This window comes from Cotesia typhae, unplaced genomic scaffold (genome assembly GCF_013202065.1).
Source record: "Cotesia typhae breed Kobodo isofemale line unplaced genomic scaffold, CoteBio_Ctyphae contig_26, whole genome shotgun sequence".
NCBI classification, from domain to species: Eukaryota; Metazoa; Arthropoda; class Insecta; order Hymenoptera; family Braconidae; genus Cotesia; species Cotesia typhae.
Genome location: NW_027423732.1, coordinates 2516081 through 2537843, shown reverse-complemented (window position 1 = coordinate 2537843; position 21763 = coordinate 2516081). Strand labels below are relative to the sequence as shown.

General features: G+C 25.5%; 4 protein-coding genes across 4 annotated transcripts; 2 read left to right on the top strand and 2 right to left on the bottom strand.

Annotated features, from left to right (window-relative positions):
- The first annotated feature begins 25 nt into the window (after positions 1-25).
- LOC141525199 (uncharacterized) lies at positions 26-2780 on the top strand. The gene is given in 10 exon segments (XM_074239588.1): positions 26-177; positions 535-923; positions 926-1027; positions 1030-1134; positions 1137-1356; positions 1358-1530; positions 1533-1604; positions 1607-1930; positions 2079-2315; positions 2412-2780. Coding segments are annotated over 9 exon segments (1974 nt in total). The 5' UTR covers positions 26-177; positions 535-541; the 3' UTR covers positions 2771-2780.
- A 1836-nt stretch (positions 2781-4616) lies between these two features.
- LOC141525483 (uncharacterized) lies at positions 4617-14831 on the top strand. The gene is given in 8 exon segments (XM_074239998.1): positions 4617-4801; positions 7196-7332; positions 7503-7660; positions 9400-9644; positions 9647-10311; positions 10314-10608; positions 10655-11292; positions 13964-14831. Coding segments are annotated over 7 exon segments (2175 nt in total). The 5' UTR covers positions 4617-4801; positions 7196-7251; the 3' UTR covers positions 14057-14831.
- Positions 14832-14900: 69 nt separating this feature from the next.
- LOC141525343 (uncharacterized) lies at positions 14901-17454 on the bottom strand. The gene is given in 5 exon segments (XM_074239794.1): positions 14901-15507; positions 15510-15578; positions 16190-16227; positions 16392-16587; positions 17174-17454. Coding segments are annotated over 5 exon segments (525 nt in total). The 5' UTR covers positions 17229-17454; the 3' UTR covers positions 14901-15340.
- Positions 17455-18847: 1393 nt separating this feature from the next.
- LOC141525482 (ribosome biogenesis protein BRX1 homolog) lies at positions 18848-20957 on the bottom strand. Its single transcript, XM_074239997.1, is given in 8 exon segments — positions 18848-19034; positions 19037-19129; positions 19132-19419; positions 19507-19617; positions 19620-19694; positions 19697-19781; positions 20848-20891; positions 20945-20957. Coding segments are annotated over 8 exon segments (813 nt in total). The 3' UTR covers positions 18848-18930.
- Positions 20958-21763: the final 806 nt, after the last annotated feature.

Sequence of the window (21763 nt, the reverse complement as noted above, 5' to 3'; positions counted from 1 at the left end):
CAATAAATTATTTTGATAGATGCTAGGATGCAAACATCTCACAAAAAATTTTTTATAAAAAAACTTTAATCTACCGAGTGCCAAAAAAATACATTTTTAAAAATAATAAATACAGTGTAAGCTTAAATAAAAATATTAATGTTGTGACAGCTTTCATCTTTGGTGATTTATTATCAGGTAGGTTAAGATTTCCTAATTTTTTAACATGGTATTATTCTTTCAAACTAATAATAACAATATACATATTTCTTTTTATATCTATTGACATAACTTTAAATAATATAAGAAATCACTATAATGATGAAATTTAATAAATTTATATTAAAAAATAGACCGGCCAAGCATGGGATCAAGAAAATCATTTCTGTGTATACTATCGGCCGGCCTATTGACGTATATTTAAAGGTTAGATGTATTGACAAAAAATATCTGATATAATTTTATACTTTCAACTAATATAATTTTATACTACATTTTGAAGTATTAAATTCTTAATCTTATACAAAATTAGTTAATAAATTCTTTATTTAACAGATTAAAAATGGTGAAGACGAAAAAGAAGGAACCTCAAAGATTCAAGTACACTGTCCAACAGCTAAAGGCAGCAGTTGCAGAAATCAAGCATGGTAAATCTGTTAGAGCTATTAGCAAGAAATACAGCATACCCAGATCAACATTAAACTCTAAAGTAAAAGACTCATCTCCAAAAATTAGAAAAGGGGGTCCAGAAACAGTCTTGACTAAAGACGAAGAGCAACATTTGATATCATGGATGATGCTGATGAGTGATAACGGATTTCCCGTCTGTAAATCTCAATTACTTGGAAGTGTTAAAATGCTTCTCAAAACTTTAAAGGATAATGGTAAGGAAAGAGTGCACCCTTTTAAAAATGGAGTTTCTGGGCGTAGCTGGCTTACTGCTTTTTGATTCGTCACCCACAACTTTCCGAACGGATTGCACAAAATTTAACAATATCTAGAGCTGCGATTTCTGAGTCTAATATCCGTAGCTGGTTTTCTGAAGTAAAGAAGAACTTTTCTCAAAGCTATTGCTCGAGATCGAAGATAGTAGAGTGTTCAATGGTGATGAATCCGCATTTATGTTGGCTCCAAAAGTCAAAAAGTTTTTGTTAAAAAAGGTGAAAGAAGTGTTTATAACATCATTCAAAATGACGATAAAGAATGTTTAACTACTCTATTTGTAGCAAGTGCATCTGGTCAATTAGCTCCTCCTTTAGTGATTTTTTCATATAAGCGAGTACCAAATAGCATACGAGAAAATATGCCAGAAGGTTGGGCTGCTGGTAAATCGGATAATGGATGGATGAACGGAGAAAATTTTATGAATATATTGCAAACATTTTTATCCATGGCTTGTGGAAAATAAAATCAAATTTCCTGTTATTTTATATATTGATGGACATTCATCTCATTTGACAATGGCAGTGAGTGATTTTTGTCGTGAAAAGCAGATAGTTTTGATTGCGCTTCATCCTAATGCAACACACATCTTACAACCTCTGGATGTTGCTTTTTCCATCCTTTGAAAGTATCTTGGCGAAAAGTGGTAACTGATTGGCGTATGAATAACAATGAAAATAAAATAACAAAAAAAATTTTGCAACATTGTTAAAAAGCGCTGTTGATACTTTGGACATTAAATCTATCATGAAAAACGGTTTTAAAACTACAGGTCTACATCCATTTTCAGCAGATGCTGTAAATTATAATAAACTAAGAAATAAATCAAAAGGGACAGAAGAACAAGATAATGCTGCAACACAAAATGATGATCATCATGCACTTACAGCTATGGAAAAGTATATAGATCCAGTTACGTTGCAAAAGTTTGAAGAAGTTGGTGTTGATGAAGAGTGGGACGGTGAATTAGAAGATTCGAGTCTTTTTATGGTTTGGAAATCAATGAAAAGTAATTTTTTTTGACTTATTCTTTTCTAATTTTATAATTTGCTTTACATTTCATTTTAATTATTATTTTTTTCTAAATAATCGGTTCTAAGGTTCTATTCTTACTTTTCTTTTTGCTTCTCTTTCCTATTTATTTGTCTTGAAAATAGAGTCTTCGTCTGCGCTAAGAAGTAATTTGAATGAGAGTATTGCAAGTACTTTAGCTGAAGATCCTGACACTGTTGATGTTTTACCATATAGTACCAACGATGATATTGATTTTAAGTCACTAAATATTGAAATACTGGGAGGACCTCCGGCTCAACAAGTTCTTGAAAATGATTTGCAGATTGCCCTCGACAATGATTTAATATTTGTTGAAGAAGAGAATCTACATGATGAATCTGGTAAATTATTTTATATTTTACACCAAACATTCAGCTGTATTTTCCCACTTTAATCCATTCTTATTATTGTGATTAAAAATTTTTATTTATTTACAGGTAACGAGGTTACAATCCCAAGTGGCAATAATCAAATTGAGAATACGGCTGTTCGAAATAAGTGCATCCAAAATTATTCGTCTATGGAGCCGGAGTCAACTATTGAAGAAATCAATGAAAGATTATCTGAGAATGTAGACACTACTTTATTAGAAGATCAGCAGCCCAAAGTTCAGATTTCCGAACAGGCCACTAAAAATAATAGGAATAAGAACTCTGATATTTATGATAAATTCCCACTGTCGTTCCGAGAAGCGCTAGTTTGGCCTGGAAAAGCGACTGATAAAAAAAAAAAAAACAAAGAAAACCAAAAGATAAACTACCTTCTGTCGTATCTTCACTTCAGTGGAAACACTTGAGCGAAGTCAAGGAACAAGAAAAGCTTCAGAAGATAGCAGATGTAGAAGAACGAAAAGTAAAACGAAGGGAAACTGCAGCTGCTAAAAAATTAGCCGCACAAGAGAAAAGGCAACAAAGATTATTAGCGGCTGAAGAGAAAAAACGAAGATTAGCTGAGGAGAAAAAGAAAAAGAACAGAAGAAATTAGAAAAAAATAAAACTGTATTGGAAAAGAAGAAGACAAGCCCATTGAAAATTAAAAACTTTTTTTATATTTATTTATGTGTTATGTGTGATGTTATGATCGATAATTTTTTATTGTTATGTTTTATGTTGTATTCTATTTAATAATAATATTAACCATTAACTCTTTTTAACATATTTCAGTTAATATTTATTTACCTTTTTAACAGCGAATTTTTCGAAGGCGGCCGATAAAGGGGACATAAGTAGGCCAATAGAGGGGACATCGGGAATCAAAGTTATTTTGATTAATTATTTAATATCTGATAAATATTTTTAAAACTTTTTCGATTTTTATAAAGCTGAATAAATAAGATATTCGCCCTTGTCATAATCTTATAAATATTATGGTACTTAATGATCAAAATATTTATTTAAAAAAAAATGTTCGCTTATCTGGCTGATAGAGGGGTCATATACCTTACATCAGATATTTTTTCCACTTTTCAGTTAATTTTTTTAAGACTACATTGGAGATATTTTTTAAAAAATTGACATGTCTATTTATAGGCGGCTCATCAGGACTCTTTTTACATGTGAGTGACTTCTTCAGAAAGTATCAAAAATTGAAAAAAAATTATTGAGAATTTTTTGTTTTTGACTACATTCTTTAAGTATTTTTTTATGACACTGTTAGCAGACGTCTAAGAATTTTTGATTTTTTTATTAATTCAATTACAACTTAAAAGATATTTATAAAAAATTGCACTTATACCTTTTCAAGTTTTTTACATGTGACAATTTTGTTTTAATTGTTTCATTGAAATTTTTTTCAATAAAAATTCCTAAAAATTTTGAAATGTCGGCTAACTTCATTTTCATATTTTTTGCGCATTTGGGAATGAGAATAGATCAATTTTTACTTTTCTATCAAACAATGTGGTTTTTATAACAATTAAATTATAATGAAAAATTTTAGAAAAATTTTCACATGTAGAAATTTAAAAAATTATAAGTGTAAATTTTTAAAAACATTTTTTTATAACAATTGATTAGTTACAAAAATTCAAAAATTGTCAGATATATTTGCTCATTTTCATGTCATGACAAGTTTTTAAAAATGGCTAGAAAAGTTTTCAAAAAGATAACGCATATTAAAATTTCAGCAGACTGTGTTTATAAAAATTATTGACATTAGTTGATAATATTAATTAAATTAATTTTCAATTAAGAATATTAAATTAATTATATGACATTCAAGTTAGCTGTCACTTGACAATTTTTAATTTTATTTAACAAAAAAATTTGCTCCAAAATTGTTTTTAAAAAATTGCATTTTTTTTTTTTTAATTTCTAAATGTCAATTTTTTCTTGTTTTTTTTTTTTTTTGCCATAATTTATTTTTATAAAATTAAAAAAATGATCAAATATGTGCTCCATAAAATTTATTAACCTTTATTACCAACATGTACTAAGAAACAACTCATCCGAACATCCAGATCCTCTGGATAATTTTACACACAAGATGGCGCATAGAGACAATTTCGAAAGTTGATGATGATAATTTATAAAATTGTATGCGTGAAAATTTGCGGAATGGAATTGAAATCTTTTTGTCCGTCTTCCGGTCACGATCTGCGCGCACGATGTATACACATACTAGTAGTTTTGTAGTATATATCATTAATATAATATTCTAGCAGTTATTATTATTGTCAGTATATCGGTGTACACAAAAAACAAAGACACTAAATACAAAACTGCTAAAGTAAAAGCGACGTAATAAAAAATGAACGTTACATATAAGTAAAAATTAAAAATGGCCAACAAGTTAGTTTGAGTGAACTGACGCTGTAAATTCATTAAAGGTATAATCTAAAATAAATTATTGATTTAATATGTAACTTACTATTTATTACAAGTTTGAGAGTATTTTATTTTTTTCATACAAGTTTATAGTGGTGTTATATTGATTTTTAATAATTATTTAAGTAATTTATATTTTGTTATGAATACCCTATTTCTAATTAAACTATATTCTGGTGACGATACTTCATGGGCCCGCGCAATGTAACGGTGTGTTTATATTTTCGTTTTATATATTCAGTATCTCGTATCATGAAATTTAATTATTATTTTTGTTGTCATCATAAATCATAACATTCACAAGTTATTTAATTTTTGATTGTAATCTATTTTGTTATTTTCAGATACGGAAAAATTTTTATTCATCTCCATACATGTTTTTATACATCAATGCATGTGAGAATGTTTTCACATGTAATGTACATTCACTGGATATTATGATGTGACATGCACTTGAAAATCAAATTAAAAATTTATTTTTATCAGTGATTACGCTGAAAAAAATTAAAAAAATTACAACTTGCATGTTAAGTTTGAATTTTTTTTTTTAATTCATCTCATTTGTTTATTTTCTAAATTATCGACTGCTTTCAACTTTCATTTTTAAAAAATGAAATGAAATTTTAATTATATTGAAATAAACAGACATTTTTTCATTTTTAGGATTTTTATTAATGAAAAAAATTATTTTTTGGAAATTGAAATTCGTTATACGATATTGAAGACTCAAAACAGTACATTTCTTTTTGTTGATGAATTTACAATTAAAAAAATTAGTGTAATTTAAAGTTTATTGAAATCAACTTACCATTTTATTGTTTTATTTTGAAAAATCTGAACGTTTATAATTTTGTTTTTTAATCCCAATCCATAAATTTTTTTTTCTAGATTTTTTTTTTTTTAATAATTTATTTATCAAAAAAACGCTAACAGCTCAGATTTCTGTTAATTTTATTATCATCAATAGAAATTAATTATCTTCAAGTTATTCAAAATTAGTCACGTATATTTTTTAATTTTATAGAAAATGAAATATTTGAAAAAAAAATAATTCGTTTCATTAGAAAAAATTTTCTTGAAAATTTCAATCTCAACTAGCGATGGTATCAAGATTATTTTTTATAAATCTAACTCACCGCAAGAAAATTCGATTTTTATGAATTTATAAAGTTATAAATTTTATATTTAATGATTGTAAAAAAACATCTAAAAAATTGTGTAGAAAAAGCTTCTAAAAAGTTTTCAAGTACATTTTTGTATTATTATTTTTGCAATAAGTAAATCATTTATAAATAAATGATTTCAGAAAATATTTTTAAATTGTGAGTTGTCTGCTGCAATCTTACGAATTTTAAATCTTTTTTATATTATAAACGCGAATTTTTCAATATAATTGAATATTCTATCCATACAAGATAATAAAGTAACCATGTATAATTTTTATTTCGACTCTGATATACAGTATTATAATTTTTTTCAGAAGAAAAACAAATCATTTTTAAAAATAAATTAAATCTTAGCATACATTTCTATCACTGTTAAGTTTTTATTTTTTTTTTTCCGTAACTGATAGACTACAAAAAGGAATCATGTGCCTAACAAAGGAGATTTGATAACATTCAAATTTATTAGATTATAGTATTTGATAGTCAAGATATCTAATTTATATTCTTCTTTATCAGAGTTAAAACGTTTATTTTTTCGCTAAATACTGTTAATTTTATTTTTACCTTTTCATTTATTAAAAGTATGTAAAAATTTGTTTTTTAAAAATTATATTTTATTCAAACGTTTTAAACAAAATTTTCGATTCAAGTAATGAGAATTATTTTATTATATCAATGCAATGGGTAATAACATGTCATTGTATGAAAAAATCGGAGTTTTATAGTTATTATCAAATGATATTAATTTATTTTTTGTTAAAAAAATTTTTTTACACCAATATTAAATGACTAACAGATTCAATTAAATTAATCTAAAGTACCGATACTTTCAATGAGACCAATGTTATCGTAAATAATGATAATTAGATAAGGTGGTCTTACTGCCATTATTGATACTTAACACACTTTTTTTATTCTTTTGGAAGATTATTTGTTCAGTTTAAACTAGTTTGCAGATATAAGTTGATTTTATTCTTTTATTTCGTTCAATATTATATTCTTCTATGAATTTCGATTTTAATGTAGGTTTAGCTAAGATTTTATTTTTTTTTTTTTTTTTAATGGTATATACATTTTTTCAATATCTATCGATTAAAAATTGTGTGATGAATCACACAGAACTTATCATCAATAATTATTTTTAGAACTTATTATTTCATTCAATTGAAATAAAAATAATTAATATTATTATTAATAAAAGTAATCATGACTTTTTTTTAATTTTTTCAGATAGAAATAATTTGTTTATGTGCTAACCGCTGATGTGTAAATGATATTACATAAATATGACAACATTACAAGAAGTGTCTGCTCAATTGATGAAGCCGGCGAAAGACTTAGCGGATTGGCAGTTTCCTTTATCAAAGGTTATTTTAATTTTTTAATAATTTTTATACGGTTTGGTAAATATATTAATTTACCGAAAATTTTTTACACAAATTGAATAATTAATATTTATGAAATCAAATATATTATAAGAATTCATGATTGAGTATTGATAATTTTGTTCAATGAAAGTAATAGTAATTTTTTACAGGTACTCGAGAGTTATTACACATTACTTGATCAGCAACATAATTTAAATTTCGGTGAAGCTGCATTAGTTTTACAAAACTCAGCGAATGTTTACGTAAGACGAGTTGAAGCCTTGTATCAGGAAACAACAGCGTTACAGCAGTCATTTTTAGACCATGAGTGAGTGTATTTTTCAAATAAATAATTAATTTCTATTAAAGGGTCATTTTGGTTCTGGCGCTCGGAAAAAGCAAATATTCATGATTTTTTTACACAGAAACTATTATAGATATTAATATAAAATTACCTCAGCTCAACAAATACACTCTTAAATAATACAAAAATATCTAAATTTGTTAATTTTTTCATAAATAAACAACGAGTGAACGTAACTCCTTCAAAAGTTGGTTTGTCTCTGACGTACATGATAATAACGGTTCATCTAAAAATCAATAATCAAAATTATTTAAGTTCAATATATAAGTAGTTATTGCATCAGTTACGGAAATTAATGTTTATTGATAAATAATGAAATAGCGGACATTAAAAAAATGAATAAAAAATAACTGAAAAATGAGGCTTATTTTCACAGTTTTACTCCTTAAAAAATAGCAATAATCTACATTTTTATTTAATTGTAGCTATCGCAATAGCTACAGTTGGGTTAGCGAGTCTTTGCGCTTCGGTGTTTTCTGTTTTTCTCCACCATCTAATTTTTATAGCTATCACATGTGTTGTATCGATAGCAAAAACAAATTAAATGTACCCTTACGCTAACCGTATGCACTAATTTTTAAGCACATGTTTGGAATGGTGGGGGCAAAACCGAAAATACCCGAAGCGCGAAGACTCGCTAATTCAACTATGCTACTATGTAGAATGTGTGGTTTAAATTTCATTAAGATTGAGTCAGTGATTCCAGAGATATCAATTACGTCAACCAGAATAGCATATTTCTGAAATGAACGCGTTTAAAGTTTTTTTAATAAATAAAAAAAAATCTTAACTCAAGAATTAATCAGCCCTACCGGGATCATACATACTGAATTTCTTCAGGGACCCGGTGGTCTAGAAGCTTAGAATTGCATGAGTTTTAAAAATTTTTTTGTTATTTTAAAATACAACCAAAACTTTTGGAATTTTAAAGAACTCTTTTATTACAATTTAAGTATACAAAAAAATTATTTTAAGTAATTTAAAAATGTCGTTGAAGTCAGTCCCCTCAAAAAAAAAAAGAACCTGGGTGGCGCTCAATTTTTCAGCTCTTCTATGGGGCTGAAATTAGAAAAAAAAATCTGGAAATCGGTTGACCGCGTAGGTCAACCTAGATCTTCCTGATAAGTTTAAATTTGAAGTTTAACTTTTGAATGCGTCATTCGATTTTCATTTTCGAAAATGCACTCGACGCAGTTTTTAAACACAAAAACGTATATATGGTTTCATTATGATTTTTCCATACGCTTTAAAGTTATTTAAAAAAAAAAAAACATATCAATTCAAATTTTTTTTTTTTTTTAATTTCGGAATAGCTTGATGGATTAACTCTCAAATCTAATCAGATCTAAGTTTTGATAAGCCCTTTTGAATGACGTGAATGACGCAAATGACGAGATGAATTGTTTTTCTACAAAATGAAATAAATTTATTTAGTATAGTAATTCAAGTATCTAATCTAAACTTTTAATTTAAGCATTTTAACAAATTTTGAATAATTTAATATTAAAAAAATCAATAGCTTGCAAAATTTAATTTATTTTTAATATTATAATAATTTAATTAGCGATTTACATGTCTTTAATGATTATAATGAAATAATTTGATGTAATAATATAAACTTTGAAAGCAAAATTAACAATAATTTCTAAGTGTTAAGTGTTCGACATCAATGTCTAGTTAATAAAACATAATTGAACTTTCAGACACGAAGATGAATCTGAAAAAGCCACTGCAAAATCCACTCGGCGATCCCGGAAAACGCAGGTTGACTTTAAAAACTTTGATTTGTTAAATCTATCATCCGAAACATTAAAAAATTCAACCCAAAAATCGATGCCTTCAAAAGCCCAAAAGATAAAATTAATAAACCAGCGTTATCCGCAATTAGAAGACATCACCCGTAAAGCATTCACCAACGAAATAATCGACATAAACGGGGAAGCGATCGGTAAAAATATGATTTTCGTTGTAATCAACAACTGTCAACATCACGGATGCTAATTGACGCAATAACACCACTAGATTTCACAAACAGCATCCATCAATTTGATATAAATTTATCTGATGATCACAGTCCTGAAAATTCTGAAACTGTAGACTTGATCACTAAAAATACTGAAATAGATGCTAATCCTGATAATGGAGAAACAGATTTGAATTTTGAAAACTTTGATTCATGTTCTGACTATGAAACGCATACTAATGGAATGTTGAGTCCAACGATTGAATCGGCTTATGGATCAACGACATCCAACTCAAATCCAAACACACCTAGTTCGCGCATTAATTCGGATTTTTCAGTACCAATCAGCAATTCAAGTCGTCGTGATTCCACTGATGAACGATTGTTATCATCAGATACAGATGTACCAACAGAAAGTGATACAAGTAATGAACTTATCGATGAATCTGATAATGGGGCACATGATTCTTTGCCTTTATCTTTTGACTCTGGTCATGAAAGTGTAGAATCAGACCGAAAAAGTCTTGAATTAGAATCTGAGCCCATTGTAAATACTTCTTCAGTAACAGTAGAACCTGAAAGCAATCAATCTCAAGTACAAAATCTTTGTGATAGTAACCAAAATCCTGAAAAATTCCTAGAACCCGTGACTCTATTGAAACAGATGCTGGTTATACATCTGGTGATCCTGATGATTGTCAACAGTTATTTTTACCAATTAAAAGGTTACACAGTTCAGTTGATTCCGTAACTGATATCCTAGAAACTAATGATAATAATATTAATATTAATACTAGCATACTCGAGCCGATACCATTTGAATCTGGTGTTCCAGACAAATTACCACGTTTGAGACGTGAGTTCAAATTACCTTGTCATGCTGCTTTACTAAAAGGATCCAAAAAACCAAGGAAGCGTAAACTGACGACTAATGAAAGAAAAAGAATCAATTAAAGTCGTTCTTGACCAGCGACAGTGAAAGTTTGAATAGTAAGAAACTAAAAAATTGGTTACTGAAAATGAAGAAGAAATAAAGCTTTTGGTTAATCAGCAGAAAGAACTAGTGGAAGAAACTGAACGTGTTAATTATTGTCCTGTGATGATTAATGACGAATTAATAGGTTATGAGTCTAGGTTGCTGGATCAAGATTCTAACTGTGATGTTGGTATGGAAATAGAAAATGATGGAGAATTTAATGCTGATAGTATAATTGATTGCAGGAATAAATTGTTTACTAGTTACTCAGATGGTTACTACTCATCTCCGCGGTCACTTGATGACTTTTCCGATCTTGAAAATACGGCTGATTTTTCGGTAATGGAAATAATACAGGAAGATGATTCCGAGAATGTTGATCAGAGTTTAGTTAAGAGAATTGAACGAAAGATGAAAGAGCTGAGGAAGGTATTTGATGGAAGAAATGAACATGAAGAGTCTGCCAAGTGGTTGGAAACGATAGAAGCGTTGAAAGTTGCTGCTAATAGACCAAGTTTTCACGTCGATGAGTATGAAAAGAGGATCTTGGAGAGCTTGAAAATGAAGGAGACGCATCAGGTGGAATTTCATGAAATTGCTGAGAATGAGGAAGAACCAGGAAATATTGCGCGGCTATTTGTTGCTTCTTTACATTTGGTAAGATTTTTTTAATTTTATCAATTGAATAGTTTATTTAGTCAGTGGGGTAAGTGTGGGTATTACTGCGGGTGTAGGTGTTATTGCGGATTTTTTTATTTCAATTATAAATAAATCATACTTGAGCTTTTTGAATTAAAAAAATTGTTTCTTGTAATTGAAATCTTCAAGAAAATATTTGCATAGTAATTTTACACGTACAATAGTTATTCAATTTGTTATTAATAAATTTAAATTAACTGGCTATACAGGTAGTAAACTATAGCTTTTTTTTTTAGTTTCTGTACGAAAAGAGGTGCTACTAAAAGATCTTTTTCTTTACATAAAATGGTTCAAATTTAAAAATTTTTGCATATAAAAGTAAGATAACCATTCTTTAATATCAATTATGCATTAAAAATTGAATTTTCATCAATTAATATTATTTATTCAAGGACACAGTAATTGGTACCAAAAAATGAACATGCTTGTATTACTGCGAATGTTTTCAATAATCCGCAGTAATAGGATTACCTCTATTTGTATGCATTTATACCAATTACTGCGGGTGTAAAATGCATATATTCTAAATTAAAATGAAAATATTGCCTGTCAATTGACAGTTCAAGTTGCCTTCAAATTGCTCTTAGTTAAAAATGAATAATCTTAAAAATAAATTATAAACAGAAATTGATAAAAATAAAACAAATAAATCAAAGTTGATAAAAAATACAAGCGGTCATTATAATAACGAATTTGTTGTGTTAAATTAAGCAGAAAAATTTTCAAACCAAGAAATTTTCAGTAAATTAAGTGAATGTAACTTTATTTAAAATTTTTTCTGATTGATTTAAAAAATTCAAAATGATTTTTTAAATCAAGATTTGTGTTTCTTTGATAAAGCTAATTTTTTTAATTACTATAAAAACTCTGGTTGTTATGCTATACATCACTATTCTGGTGATTATTATTAATTGATATGAATTCAAATTACTTCAAGAATACGTTCTAATCCAGTCATTTTATTAAACAAATAATTATCTTTCAAACGGATTTTATTAATTTCTTATATGATCCCGAAGTTGTTTATCATTGGATTTTATCCGCAGTAATTGGGTCATTCGCAGTAATTGGCACACAGTAATAGAGACAAACTCCTTTTATACCCACAGTAATACATGCATATGAACTTTCTTTTTAAATGCTTATTATTGAAAGAAAATATTAGTTTATCACACTCTTGATTTTTTTTCGAGTCAATAATGTGTCAAACTTTGGTTTAAAAAAAAAAAATTATTGTTATTTTTGACAAAATTCAATAAAAATGCTTTTGAAGTAAGACCTACCGAAAAAACCGCAGTAAAACTCACACTTACCCTAAAAGTTTCAGTTGATGAAATATCTCATTATTAAAATTTGAATTGTGTGTTTCTTAATGCTTCCAGAGTTACAATATAAGATAAAATCACTAATTATTGAGACTAAGAACCATAACTAGGATCACAATTTTTTTTTATCTATATTTAGGATTAAAAGATTAAACTTTTTTTTCAGCAATGCATTAATCAGTTTTTTGACTGGAAATTTTTTTTTTTAATAGTAATTTCTCTAATTTAATTATTTATTTCAACTGATGATACTACCAGATGAAGTCGATCACTCAGATATATCAATTATTGAAAACCTGACATAAGTCTACTGATCATCAATATTCATGATAAGCATAAGTCATTAATTTGCTGAAATAATAACAAAAATTCGATTATTAAAAATGAATATTCATTTATGGCTTGTTATTCAAATTTTTCTTTTTTCTTATCGATGAAATTGAGAGAAAAATAAAAATTTTGTTTCCTGAGTATTTATATGATAAAATGAGTTTTTTAAATTAAAAAAGTCTGAGGAATTTTGTAATGGCTACTTTTATCGTAAATTGGGTTAGATATTTTTTCAGCGACAGTAATTTCTGATTTAAATAGTTGAGAGAGTAAGAAAAATTTTGTGACGAGTATATTATTTTTAAAAGGAATTTTTATAGCTGAATTTAGTATCATCAGAAAGGTATTGACAAGAATTTGTCCCTTTCTCAGTTTTATATATTTTTCAGTGATAGTCAAATTTTTTATGTTGAGTTTTTGGAGGAGTTTTTAATACTTTATTAGTTCTATAAATTTTTTTCCGTGACAATTTATCCATTAAATTATTTGTAATAGCACTATTATTTTTAAATTAATTTAAAAATTACCCAAACTATGTATAGTGTAATTAGAAATATCAAAAAATTATTAAGCCAAACATTTCAGATTCATAATCAGTAAATCTTAGCAGTCTCATAGTGACTGTAGGTTGCTAGTGTTCTTTATTTTGAAATTACGGACTATTATTGAATTTTCACATTTTATTTGTATTAAAAAAATTAAATGTGAATAGATCAAAAAATAATTAAAAATGAGTTTTTCAAAAGAGTGCTTGTTACCATAAGAAATTTTTGCTCACGTCACAATAGACTTAAGTAAACTTAATTTTTTTGTCTTTATTAATGAATATTTGATATTTTTAAACTTGTTAAATAAATCTTGGAATAAAATAGGATATCAATAATTGAAGCTTTTATCTGACTAATATTTATCTAATCTATTTATTAATTTTAAATTGAGGAATCTAATAATTCATATTTTTTTATTCTTTGCAGGCAAATACTTACAATGTAAAAATCAACGTCAACAACATTAATAGTGAAGTTAATTTAACGTTACTCGATAGCACTATTTCGGAAACAAGTTGAAGTTGAAAACTTGCAATGTTAAACATTACCAAAAAGTGTTCGGAACGATTAGCGTTCATCAAATCATTAAAATATTCGCTAAAAATTATTGAAAAAATTTTAAGTATTCCAGATGACAAAAAAAATTTTATTATTTATATGACTAATTTAAAAGAAAAATATTACAAAAATATAATGATATTTTTCTACCGAGTGTTGTAGTTAACATAATGAAATTGCATACAAAATATTTAAAATAAATCTTAGAATGATATATTTTAATTATTAGTTTTAAAGTTAACTATTTTGTTTGATTTTATTTTTTTAAAGAGTAATATATAACAATGTTTTGTTTTAAATTAAATATTTTTCAGTTAAAGAAAAATAATTTTTATTTGTGTCATCACAATTTTATGGAAAAAAAAATTATTTTATTTGTATGTATTGAAGATATTTAAGTACAGCAATTAATAATATGCTTGTTTGTTTTCAAGTAAAGAAAAATTCCATTAATTATATGTTAGGGTAGTATCTCCGTTACTTAGATTTTATGGTGCTTACACTTACCAATTTTAATTCATGACTCCGAAAGGTTTACTTATTTTTTCAACAAGTTGGAAGACAATGAATGTTTTTTTTTCTTAAAAAACTATTTTTAATAAATTCGATTAAATTTTATCAAATAGTAGATTTACAGAGGTACTATCTTAATTGGTTTTATTTTTTTACATGTAAATAATTTTTAAGTATAGTAATTTATATTAATAGTTTATTAAATAAAACATTTGTTTACATTGCACAAAATTGTTTTTTTCTTTAGATATAATAAATTTCAATAAACCGATTCTTAAATTATCGTCAAAGAATAATTATTGTGCTGAGAATTTATTTATGGAATGTAATGTAATCGGTTGATTAAAAAAAATTTACGTCCGTTTATCAATACAATATTATGTACTATTTTTTTATTTCGATTGTTAATATAAATATTTCGACATCTATTTAATTTCATAAAATAATCTGAGCTGTTAACACTTATATTTTAACAATGACACATATATTTTCTTTGTATTATGCGTTCAAACAAATTTTTGAAGAAAGTCATCAAATCGAAATAAAAAATTAGAATTTAAAAATAGAATATCTGAAAAAACATTAATAGTAATTTTTTTATATTTTTCTTCGGAATTAATAACTTGTCATGATTTACTTTGTAATTAAAAAAAAAAAAATTTCAAAAAGTGGATATTCACACCAATGTTAAGACGTTGTCATCCCTCGTTCAATTAAATACTTTTTTTTTTTTTAAGCTGAAGAATTAATTTGTGATTGCCATGAAGCGGGAATAAGTTCATCGAGGCGACGATCAAGAAAATGAAGACAAGTTGATAATTGAGTTGCCGCATCTTCAATAGATTTAACATGATTATCGTTTAAATTTGGTAATGCTGTTTCCGCTAGTTTGACTCTTTTTCTAAATCTTTAAATTTAGCTTGTAATGCATCGATGTAGCTTGGTAAAATTGTACGTGTTTCAACTGGGCCTGAAATTATATTTTTATTATTATAAATAATAATTAATTTATTTCATTAAGTAATTCTTACAGTTTTAAGTGAATCTCATTTTTGTTTGATATCAAATTACATTCATAGAAAAAATAATTTCTAATAATAATAATAATAATAATAATAATAATAAAATAGCAATGTGATTGTTTTAAAATAATAATTATTTAATTACAAAAAAGTCAAATTCTGATCAAAATAATCAAAGATTAGTTAAACATTAAATCATAAATATTATTGTTATTAATGTTTATGTAAAATTCGTAATATTTTATTTAACTTTATTAAAAACAAATTTATGATTTAGAAAAAAAATTTTTTTTTCAATTTTTCAATTATTGAATTTTTATGGTTTTTACTGAAATTAAGTTTTTTAAATGGAGAAATTAAAATTTTGATAAATATATTTTTTTTTTTTAATTATTTTATATTTGAATTTGAAAACAAAAGTGATACTTTAAAAAAATCTAATGCTGATTTTATGACCAGGAATAATGACAAAATATATTTTTCTAATTCTTCAAAAATTACTTTAAATATAACTGAATCAGAATTTTTTTCATAAACTGTAAATGTTAAAACAACTTACAGTATTGATGAACTCTAACCACGTCAATAATAAATGGTCTGAAAAATAAAATGAAAGTCAATATTATAGAAAAATTTTGATTTTTTTATTTATGGATATTGCAAAATTTTAAATTTATCACTTATAATCAAACTGATCAGTCTAAAATTTTTCCACTACATTTTCAACATTTGCAACTTTGATTATGATCAATAGGCGGTACCTTTCTGGTGATGATTCACTTAATAAAGTTGACAAAGGTATGAGATTATTGTCAAATCGTCGAATTTTAAATACTCTTGAACCATCATCATCGACATCAATAGATCTACAGATCGATGACTTTAATTCGTTGGAAGTCATGTCATGGCTTAATGTCAATTTTTGTAAGCTTGTTTGGAGTTTTGCGGTATCAGATTCTGGAAAATTAATAATTAATAGATAAAATATTGAGTATAACAATAGTTTTATTCTCGTTATATTATTATTATTATATAGTATATATAATTAATGTATATAATTATATATACTATATATATATATATATATATATATATATATATATATATATATATATATATATATATATATATATATATATATATATATATATATATATATATATATATATATATATATATATATACTATAATTAATGTATATAATATATACATTAATTATTAGCTTAGAAAAAATTTTTGAACAAAATTTTTAAATAAATATCTCTTTCATTTTTTTTTTTAAATTAACTTAGCAGATAGTTGATAATTATAAAAATTTTTGTAACAAATAAATTATGGCAAAAAAAAATTTATAAAAATATTGACATTTAGAAATTAAAAAAAAACTACAAATGCAATTTTTTTAAAATAATTTTTAGGAGCAAATTAATTTGTTAAAAAAATTAAAAAATTGTCAAGTGACAGCTAACTTTAATGTCATTAGTTTTTTACATCGATTTTATCAAGGAAATAATAAAATATTATTTGACCAATAAATAATTACCTAATTTATCGTATCTTCGTATTAAAACCCATGTATTAATTTCTTTCATACCCATTTTAGAATAGATTAAAAAAATTTTAGTATTTATAAAAAATGAACTATAATATATATAACAACTTAACAATTAGAGTGGGAATGAGAATAAGACACAAGAGGTGCATAGTAATTGAAAGATCAATATAAATTCAAACGAGTAAGAGACGTCACTTCGGGTATCTTCGACTTTCGACTATAATTTTAAGTACCTAATATCTCGAATATAATGTAGAAAATTTTAAACTTGTTTGTTTAAAAAATCGTTAAGATCATAAGCCTTGATAATTTTAAAAGTGGGTTACATTATTTAATAGTAAATACCAAGTCTGAAGCTGATAAAAGGAGTAAAACATTAAAAATGATCTATTTAAATTATTTTTAAATTCCTATCTCAATTTATGTGTCATCGAAAATGAAAATTAATTTAAAAAAATACTTAGTAGTTAAAAAAGAGAAGAAAGATACTAATCTAATTATTTTTACGAACTGTATTATCAATGTTTTATAAATATGTAATTTTATTTATTGCTACAAGAAATTATTAAAAAATTAACACTCTTTCTTACTTTTAGAATTTAACTGTAAATTATCCATGTCATGTTTTAGAAATCTTTTTTTTTTTTTTTTTTTTAATGTTATAGGTATGTGTAATTTACTTTTGTTGGTTTTTTTATTCTCTCTGAGAAATTTATTTAGAGATATTTTAGTCAATAAAAATTTTTTTTTGAAATAGAAAAGTCACTTTTTTGAGTTTGAAAAATTTTTAACATAAACTTGATAAAATGATTGGGAGAAAGAAAGAAAAGAATTCAACGTTTTTTTTTTTTTTTGACCAATTTTTGGTCTCTAGACTAGAATTTAGACTAGACTAAATTTGGACTCTAGACTAGAATATCTCTTCAATTAGAATTTGTTCAAGAATTTGATTATCGGCAGTGTGAAAATTATTAAAAAAATTTTTTTATCAAAAATTGATTTATTTTTTAACCGTCTAAGTTGAAGAAAAACTGTTGTTGGTAAGAAGAAATGATAGTTATGAAAAATCATCATACCAACATTTTGTCATAAAGAAAATATTTATAAGCTTATAAAAATTGTTAAATGTCAGCTACAATCATACTTATAATTTTTTTAAATAAACGTTATTGATTTTTATGATCTGCATAATTTCCTGGTCTTTACCATGTGAATAAGAATTTTTTTTAACTTACCACTTTGATTATAAATATTTTTTTAAATCGAGGCTGAGACTTAAATTTAATTAAATTGAGAAGTTAATTGGTCAAACCATTTAAAAATATTCAAGAAATTAAAACCATCCAAGTGGCACAAATTTTTTTTTGAATTTAAGTTGACGATTATTAATTTTTGACTTCTTGTTAAGTAAAATCTATCAAAAAGTCAATATTTTTTGAGATGTTTGGGTAAAATTATTTTGAAAAAACTTTCAAACTATTCGACCAACCCACTCAAAACTCTGTATGTACTTTTGTGGCTTAAAAATCTCCGTCAAATTCTATAACACTGAAGTTGACAGATATTAAAATTTTTTTGGAATCTTATAGCAATTAAATTATTAAAAATGAAATTAATTAAAAAGTTTCACATGTGAAAATTAATAAAAATTACAAGTGAAAATTTTTAGAAGCATTTTTTTATTGTAATTGATTCGTTAAAAAATTTTTCAAATTGACAGTTGACCGCTGACTTGATTCTAAGAATCAAGTTTGTCCAAATATCTCATCCATTGGATTGAGTGAATAAGTAGTTTCCGGCTTATTCATTTCAAGAGCAACTTTCTGCTCAATCCGGTTCAAGTATTTTTACCAGCTTTTTCTTTAAACGATCTCAAGTATTGACTAGGCGAAATATAGTGAGGATTTTCCCAAATGGTTTCTCCGCCAAAACTGCCAGAAAAATTTTAACTGGATTTAAAACAAATCTCGGGCCGACTTCTACCAAGCCACCGTCTTCAGTTAAAATTTGGAAATTTCTAAACCATATTCTGTTGTCCAAGATACTGAAGGTGTAAACATGATCAAAGAAAGGTTGACTTTTTGGATGCTGATTTGGCACTCCAAATATTTGAGTGAGCAATTCCTTTAAAACTCCATACTGGATATCTGTTGAAAAACTTTCATCAAAAGATAACAATGGTCGAGATCCTCTCAAACAATTTCCAGTTAATTTTAACTCGCTCATAGTGTGAACTATAATCAAAAATTCAATTAATCAATTTATGATCATGATCATAAACAAACATTTTATGTTATTATTATTATTATTGTTGGACTTACTGTTTTCGACTAAAAATTTAGCAGAAGGACCACTTGGGACGTTGGCAAACCACATGAAAAGATCTCGTTTAAGTCGGCCTTCGAATAAAATTGCTTTATTACAATTTTTGCCTCGCAGATTTCATTAATCGCTTGGAGATTTTTTTGCCGTTCTATTTTAGCTTCAGGCCGATGATGGGGCATAAGTCTTTTAAATCCTCCATTAAATGCCGAGATCTAAGATTTATTCCTCTGTAAGCCAATACTAGAACTCGCTGTCTGTTGATCCATTTTGTCTGCAATAGAAAAATATTTAATTATCAACAATGTTGCTTGCAATTTTAAGTTTAAATGGAATTAAGTATAAAGTTTTTGATTTTTTTGATTTTTAAGAAATTTTAATAATTTAATAATTTAATAATTTTAATAAAAATAATAATACATGCATAATTAATTCTTTTTCGACAATTTCAAATTTTGATACAACGATGAGATGGGGCTAAAAAATTGTATTTTTTTTTCTAAATAAAAATCAATTTGTAACATATTATTTAAGAATTTGTGCAATATGTTTATTCTTTTGCAATTGATAAAAAAATTATTGATACTATAAATTCTTGATAAAATTAAAAAATTCTACCACTAGCTGTTTATTAGACATAAATTACGCAACTATTAGTATGCTTGAAAATATCTATACAGTAAGTACAATATACAATTAACATACAATTGCACAAAGTGTCGAATATCTCGAGCGTGAAATTAGCCACTAACTAATCTAAAATATTTTCAAATAATTTTAAATTTAATGATTTAACAGAATTTATTTAATTGCACATAAGTTTTTCAAAGAATGTGAAAATGAAATTAATAGACATCTAACAATCTTTAGTTTTTTTATTACAAAAATTATGAAGGTGAATTCAACAGAAAGCTAATTTTTGATAATTTTTAGATTACTTTTAACTTAATGGTTGTAAGAAAAATCTAAAAAATTGCATAGAAAAATTTGTTAAAATTTCCACATGCATTTTTTTATACTATTTTTCTGTAACAAATAAATTGTTTATAAATTATTAAAAAATTATCAGATGTCTGTTACATTCACACTCATAAAAAATTAAAATAAAAATTTTACCGGCAGAAAATTTTAAAAATTCTACTTGTAATTTAAAAAAAAATTTTTTTATTTTTAATTTAATTTATAAATAAAAAGTTGAAAATTTTTTTATGTCTGCTAGTTTTAGTATTTAAAAATTATTAAATGTTTAAACATAAATATTCAAATTTCTGTTAATTTTAGAATCATAAAAGAGTATTCCATTAAATTAATGAATTATTATTTATATTTGTAAAACTAACCTTTCTTATCACTTCATCAGACCTTCTTTTCGCTGGCAACAAAACTTTTGGGATTCATTTTTTGAATCTGTTGAAACTTTAGCTTCGGTTTTTTTACTTTTAACCTTCATATTTATCTACAAGAGAAATTCACTTAATTAGAATTAATAAAAAAAATTTCTAAAAGAATAAAAAAATAAATCAAAACGAGGCAATTTGTTTTGTTATAGAGTAAATTCTAATTACATTCAACATTAGCATTACAAATAATTTGTTAAATAAAAACACTACCTATTTATTCACTACAGTACTTTTATATTAATACACAATATTTTCGTGTTATGTTATATATACACGTGCTAGTCATTCAATGCAACGTAACTCTAACCTCAAACACTTGAGGAAATTTTCAGAAACTTGCAGTAGCTTTAACTGTACTCGCCCCCTATGTCGATAATTTATCTAAATGTCACATAAGTACAACGCTATTTTAAATTAAAAAAACACCTAATTATGGATTTATGTAATAAGTAATAATATAATTTAGATGAAAAATATGAAAATATATTATGTAAGCAAACTATTCGTAACGTGATGGATCAAATATATCATAAGTATGAAAATATATGCAGACCCTAAACTCAGGCGCGCACTTGCGCGCGCAAATTTGAATTCTAGTAAGTAATAATTATAACAAAAGTTTTTGAATTAATAAGTAAAAAAAAAATATATAAATTTATTATTATTTTTGATGACATTAAAGTTAACTGTCACTTGAAAATTTTTTAATTTTTTTTAGAAATAAATTTGCTCCAAAAAATTATTTTAAAAAAATTGCATTTGTAGTTTTTTAAAATTTCTAAGTGTCATTGATAGATTATTTCTACATCTCTTACAAAAGATTCCTACAAAATTTGAAGTCGATAGGAGTTATAGT